At 62.0% G+C, this 5677-nt stretch overlaps 1 protein-coding gene across 5 annotated transcripts; it reads left to right on the top strand.

The window, feature by feature from the left end:
- Positions 1-86: 86 nt before the first annotated feature.
- On the top strand, positions 87-4046 carry FAM195B (family with sequence similarity 195, member B). 5 transcript variants are annotated; one of them, XM_011995081.1, is made up of 6 exons: positions 87-101; positions 1925-1980; positions 2075-2193; positions 2950-3051; positions 3152-3254; positions 3555-4046. In XM_011995081.1, the coding sequence occupies exons 1-5, from the start codon at positions 87-89 to the stop codon at positions 3214-3216; spliced, it is 357 nt and encodes a 118-aa protein (XP_011850471.1). In that variant the 3' UTR covers positions 3217-3254; positions 3555-4046. The 5 variants fall into 5 exon arrangements, with proteins under 5 accessions (XP_011850471.1, XP_011850414.1, XP_011850525.1 ...); XM_011995024.1 differs by having other exon boundaries at positions 3152-4046; XM_011995135.1 differs by lacking the exon at positions 87-101 and having other exon boundaries at positions 1790-1980; positions 3152-4046.
- Positions 4047-5677: the final 1631 nt, after the last annotated feature.

The following is a 5677-nucleotide window of genomic DNA, read 5'->3' as shown; positions in this document are numbered from 1 at the left end:
CACGATCTTGGCTCACTGCAGCCTTGACCTCCTGGGCTCAAGCAGTCCTCCCACCCCAGCCTCTGAGTCGCTGGGACTACAAGTGCATGCTGCCACACCAGGTGTGTTCAGATGGGTGTGTGCAGCATGTGTGTGGGCAGATATGTACAGACAGGTGTGTGCAGGCACAGACGGTTGTGTGTAGGCATGTGTGTGTGGCAGGTGTATTCAGCTAAGGTGTGTGGGGGCAGGTGTGTGTGTGTGCGCGCCTGCCTGCATGCACGCAGCAAGGCAAAGGAAGCCCTGGAAGGGTAGTTGCTTGGGAGGATGTGGGGCCATCAGTGGGATCTGGGGCAGGAGTGACAACCGAGCTCAGCAGGGGACCCCAGGCCAAAGGTGTGGCTGCATAAAAGCCAAGTCACCACTGGAGGCAGAGGATGCATGGGGAGAAGAGCCACTGGGGAGGGCAGGCTGGGAGGCAGGTACCCCTGAAGCAGCAGTCGGTCAGTGGTGAGAGCCAGCAGGGGGCGAGGCAGGGGTCTGGCCAGTCCACCTGTTAACCTGAGCTCTGCCATTCTCTGTAACGGGAGCTTCCCAGCAGGTAGCGTGTCCCTGTGGACCCTCAACCCAAACAGGCCTTTCCCTGCATTCTCTGGTGTTCGTGGGCTGGAGTCCCTGGCAGGAGGACTGGGCAGAGAGATCCCAGAGTCCAAGAAAGGAGAGGTGACTTTGTGAGCAAACTGGGTGCTGCCATGGGTGGGGAGCCCCTGGCCCTGTTTGGACCCCACTCCTGGCCTGGGATGGGGCACAGAGTTCCAGGGCTGGGAGCTGGTTTTCTGCTCTTTGCTGGTTTTGCCCTTGAGCTGTGGGCTTCTGATCGCATGTGGTGTTTGAGGGCTGGACCATTGACATGAGGTGGAAGGGGCCAGAGAGGACTCGAAGCTTCAGTGCTCCTGGCCCTCTGTGAGTGCAGCAGCCATGTGCCCTGGAGTATCTGCAGCCTTGGTCCCTGGGGTGGGCAGGGGAGTCGCTTGTGCTAAAAGCCCCCTCCTGGGAATCCTGGGACTCCCTTCCCCGAGAACCTGGATTTGCCCCCTCTGGAACAGGGCAGGCTGGAGACCAGCCATGTTGGCTTCCCCACCTTGGGGTTGTGTGTCCTCAGCTGGAGTGGGGACACTGTCCAGCCTGCCAGTGTGGGCGTCTGAGCCTCAAAATAGACTCCCTTTCTCCAGAGCTGTGGATTCCCTTGGGCTGAGAGGATGTAAACAGGCAGCAGCCCAGGGTCCTGGTCACAGGTCAGGCACGGCAGCTTCCTCCAGGGTCACCCCCTCTGCCCACCAGGGGAGTTGGCGTTTGGTTCCATCTGCAGGGTGCTGATGTGGTTCATGCTCCAGGGAACCAGGAAGCTGAGTCTGGGTAGGTGCTGTGGAGCTGGGATCACCGTTAGGAAGCTCATCCCCATTTTACGGAAAGGAAATCAAGGCTCAGCGGAAGCTATGTGCCCAGCCCTGCACCAGGGAGAGCAGGGCCAGTTTCCTCAGGTGCTACAGGCGCTCTGCTGCAGTGAGAAGCAGCCAGACATCAGAGATGCTGACGGTCCCACCAGCCCGCGGCGGGAGGGGCTGTGGCCACGGTGCTCCCGGTGCTGGGGCTGAGGCCTCCACATCTTGCAGAGCTCAGGCTGCTGAGTGGGCTTGATTGCTTCAAGTCGTGTGTGTGTGTCTGGCTGGCTCTGGCCAGCTCCCTGATACCTCCTGGGGTTGCCTGGAGCCCACTGGCTGCCCGTGGCTGGACCCCAGCCTGTGGGGGACCCCCTGGTAGGCAGGGAGACTATGCACTTTGTTCACATCTGAAGGGAGGAGGCAGGTGTACCCTGTGCCTCCCCCTCCACCCATGCTGGAGAGGGTGGCCCTGCGTCCCACTCCTGCGCTGGCTTCTGTTTCAGAGGCTGAGGGGATCTGGCGGTGGAGCGCTAGGATCAGACGCCCCCGCAATGACCAGGTGGGTCTCAGGCAGGTGGGGTGGTCTCCACCGGGGCAGGGGTGTGGGTTCCCACCCTGTTGCGTGCCCTGCCTCATACGCCAGGCTCCCCCAGCTCCCCCGTCTCCAGAGTCGTGTACAACGGCAAGAGGACCAGCAGCCCCCGCTCCCCACCCAGCAGCAGCGAGATCTTCACCCCAGCCCACGAGGAGAACGTCCGCTTCATTTACGAAGGTGGGTGCGCCTGCCACACCCAGCTCCTGCCCTGTCCTTGACAGAGTCAGCTCTGCCCCCAGCCCAGGACCCAGGTTTCTGAGGAATCTCCTGCAGCCCCTGCCCCTGCTCCTCCATCACTGTGTCCACAGCCTTCAGGGCCCACGCGGGTGGGGGTGGCCGAGGGGACCCTGTGTGGAGAGGAGACCTGCTTCTGATCATGGGGGAACCCAGGAGGAGGGGCTGGGAGTGGGCCTTGCCCCAGATAGAGGCCACGTTGGGAGCCAGTCATCCATGCTAGCAGTGCTAAAGGAGCTTGCTGGAGAAAGGGAGGGGCCTTTGAAGACAGACAGGCACGCACCCAGCCATGAATGGGCCAGGAGGTGGCTGGGTCAGGAGGTAGTTGTCTGGGATTAGGGGAGTGTGTGATGTGTTGGGGCTGGGGAGGTGCATGGATGAGGTGGGAAAGGTAGAGGCCTAGCTGAGGAGATTGTGCTGCCCCCGAGGCGCAGGGAAGCCTGGGGTAGGGTCATAGGGGTCCCTTCGATCACAGTCCTGGTCATCTTGTGGGGAAGGGACAGGCCTGCCGGAGGAGCAGGGATGGGGTCTACAGGTGAGTGAGGCTGGGGTGCGCAGAGGGCTGTAGGGGAGCATGGAGGACACTTCTGAGGGAGAGAAGGGTCTGGGAGGGCAGGAGCTGAGGGTAGGCACTCTCCTGATGTGGACGCCACCCCCTGGGGCAGGGGACTCTGAGCACACTGCCCTCTGCCTCTGCAGCCTGGCAGGGCGTGGAGCGAGACCTGCGAAGCCAGGTGCCGGGCGGCGAGCGGGGTCTGGTGGAAGAGTATGTGGAGAAGGTCCCTAACCCCAGCCTGAAGAGTGAGTGGGGGCTGACCTGGGGGCAGGGCTGGGCCGGCAGGCTGGGCCTCACAGGCAGGGGGGGCCTGTGCCTACCACCTACCGCGTTGTTCCCTGGCAGCCTTCAAGCCCATCGACCTGAGTGACCTGAAGCGCCGGAGCACGCAGGATGCCAAGAAGTCCTAGAGCGCCCAGCGCCCCTCCCCGGCCTCTGGAAGATCAGGGTGCGAGGTGTCGGCTCCCTCCTGTCCTGTGGCCCTGCTCCTGGGATGGGGGTGTCTTGCTCCAGTGGGCTGCAGACCGCAGCACCGGTGTGACTGACGGCTGAGGCCTCCCTCTCCTTCCCAAGTCCCCTCCTTCCTCCTTGGGGGTCTCAGGCTGCCCCCATCATGGGGGTCTGGGCCCTCCCCACCCTCCTGCCCTCCCCCAGCCACCTGGCTGCGTTTTTGAAGCTGCCTGGCCCCCAGGGACCCTGACCTGCCCTCTTTCCTCTCCCCTCACCCTCCTGTCCTTGGCCACTGCAGAATCAGGAGGGGAGAAGAAGGAGCCTCTGCTGCCCCCCAGGCTGCTGGGACTGGGCTGGTTTTGTCCTTGAAATGGCCAGGATACAGGACAAGGGCAGCCCCATCCCATCCAACCTGGGACCCCCCACAGACCCTTGCTGCTCCTGTGGCCTGGACACACTGGGGAGCTTCTCACACCTACCCCTACTGTCCAGCCTGGCCTGTTCCCTGAATCAGCTTCAAGATGGCACCAGCTCTTTGGGCCTAGGATACTGCCGGGCCCCCCAAAGGGGTCCCCAGCAGCCAGGCCTGGCCTCCTGGTATCTGTGGTCATAGTGGCCCATGGGTAGGGGCACCCAGGCTGACCCTGAGGTGCTGCTGCTGGGTCTGTCTTGGCTCTGGGGTATGCTGGGAGGGTCACCAGGTCCCTTTTTCTTCCTGTGCCCTCTGAAAGCCAAGTGTCTGTGTGGCTGTGGAGCTCCAGGGTCTGTTAATAAAGGCAGCGGCACTGGGCGTGGCCTCTTGGCGGTCTGTCAGGCCTCTGCCCCTGCAGCACGCATGCACAGCCAGCTCCTGGGCAGGGCTGGAAACCCCAGATCATGGTGAAGTTCCTCAAGCCCAGAAATTCTCAGTCTAAGCCACTGGGGGTGGTCAGGCCTCCTAGGGCAGGTGGTGGCGGGGAGGGCATTCTGGAGGGAGAGACTGGGCTGCCTGATACCCCCACCCTTGTTCTGCTACAGGGGCTCCCCAGGGGGCCCCAGAGGTAGTAGGCGCCACCCTGAACCCACCCTCTAGGGTACTGTGGGCCCTCCAGGAGCCGGCTCCTCCCCTGACCAGGTGAAGGGGGTGCCGCTGGGCTCCTCCCCTGACCAGGTGAAGGGGGTGCCACGGCCCAGGAGAGAGCTGTGTGCACTTGACCTTCAAACCTGGAAGCCGCCCTGGCAGGCCAGACAGGGAAACTCGATTCCTGCTCCCGTTGGAAAAGCCAAACCAGGATTTATTCCAGGAACACCCTTTCCCGGAAGAGTGTGCGGGGCTTGAGTGGCCCCACAGGCGCCTCCTGGTGGGTGGGCTGGTGCTGGAGATGCTGGCGCGGGGCCGGCCTCCCTGGGGAGGAGGAGCTGGGAAGGGTGTTCCAGTAATAAACCAACCCAGCTTCTGCCTGGCAGCCAGTGTGCACAGCAGTACCCAGCCCTGAGCCAACTCCCTGTAAACACATGGCCTTACCTATCCCCTGTGGGCCTGTGAGTCCTTTGAGGAGCGTTTCCAGTGCCCACCAGGCTAGGGTGACCCAAGCTGCCCACTACTGTTGAGCCGATGCAGCTTGGGGGACACTACCACGGGGATGAGGGGCGGGCAGCTCACAACGGTCCTCATGCCATGTGCCCTCCACTCACTGAGCCTCCTAGGGACAAGGCCCCTGCCTGTGTGCCTTCTGTACAGTAGTAGGTGCCACGGCCAGCAGAGGTCCCGCAAAGAGGGGCCCATTCAAACATGGGGTTCCTAGATTCCAGGAGGAGGAGGGGTGGTCTTGAGCCCTGGCCAGGACATTGCTACACCATGGCCATGAGCAGGTTGGAGTCTCAGCCTCGGTTTCTTCAGGTGATGGTGACTACCTACATCCTGGGTGACCCGGTGCTCGGTGCTTCTATCCCCATGAGTCACCTTGTGGGCGCACTTGACAAGGTGCTCAGCCCTACACAGCAAGCGTGACCCTCAGCCTTCGAGTGGGGGAGCCTGGGCTCTGCAGTCCGGGGCCCGGCACGCGGCCAGCCTGCCACAGTTTACCCCTCTGGGTTTTCTGTTTTTTTATTTTTTTTTGTTTTGTTTTTGGGATGGAGTCTTGCTCTGTCACCCAGGCTGGAGTGCAACGCCGTGATCTTGGCTCACTGCAACCTCCACCTCCCAAGTTCAATGATTCTCCTGCGTCAGCCTCCCGAGGAGCTGAGACTGCAGGTGATCGCCACCACGCCCGGCTAATTTTTTGTATTTTTGGTAGAGACGGGGTTTTGCCGTATTAGCCAGGATGGTTGCAAACTTCTGACCTCGTGATCCACCCACCTCAGCCTCCCAAAGTGCTGGGATTATAGACGTGAGCCACCGCGCCTGGCCTTTGGGTTCTTTTTCTTTTTTTTTTTTTTTTT

The sequence above is a fragment of the Mandrillus leucophaeus genome, unplaced genomic scaffold, assembly GCF_000951045.1.
Source record: "Mandrillus leucophaeus isolate KB7577 unplaced genomic scaffold, Mleu.le_1.0 Scaffold1, whole genome shotgun sequence".
NCBI classification, from domain to species: domain Eukaryota; kingdom Metazoa; phylum Chordata; class Mammalia; order Primates; family Cercopithecidae; genus Mandrillus; species Mandrillus leucophaeus.
Note: the sequence above shows the minus strand (reverse complement) of the source record. Positions and strands in the feature narration are given on the sequence as shown.

Bases quoted from the DNA above. Each gene is read 5' to 3' on its own strand.
- FAM195B (XM_011995081.1), top strand. The intron at 1,981-2,074 runs GTGGGTCTCAGG...AGGCTCCCCCAG, and splicing joins GACGCCCCCGCAATGACCAG to CTCCCCCGTCTCCAGAGTCG. The intron at 3,052-3,151 runs GTGAGTGGGGGC...GTTCCCTGGCAG, and splicing joins CCCTAACCCCAGCCTGAAGA to CCTTCAAGCCCATCGACCTG.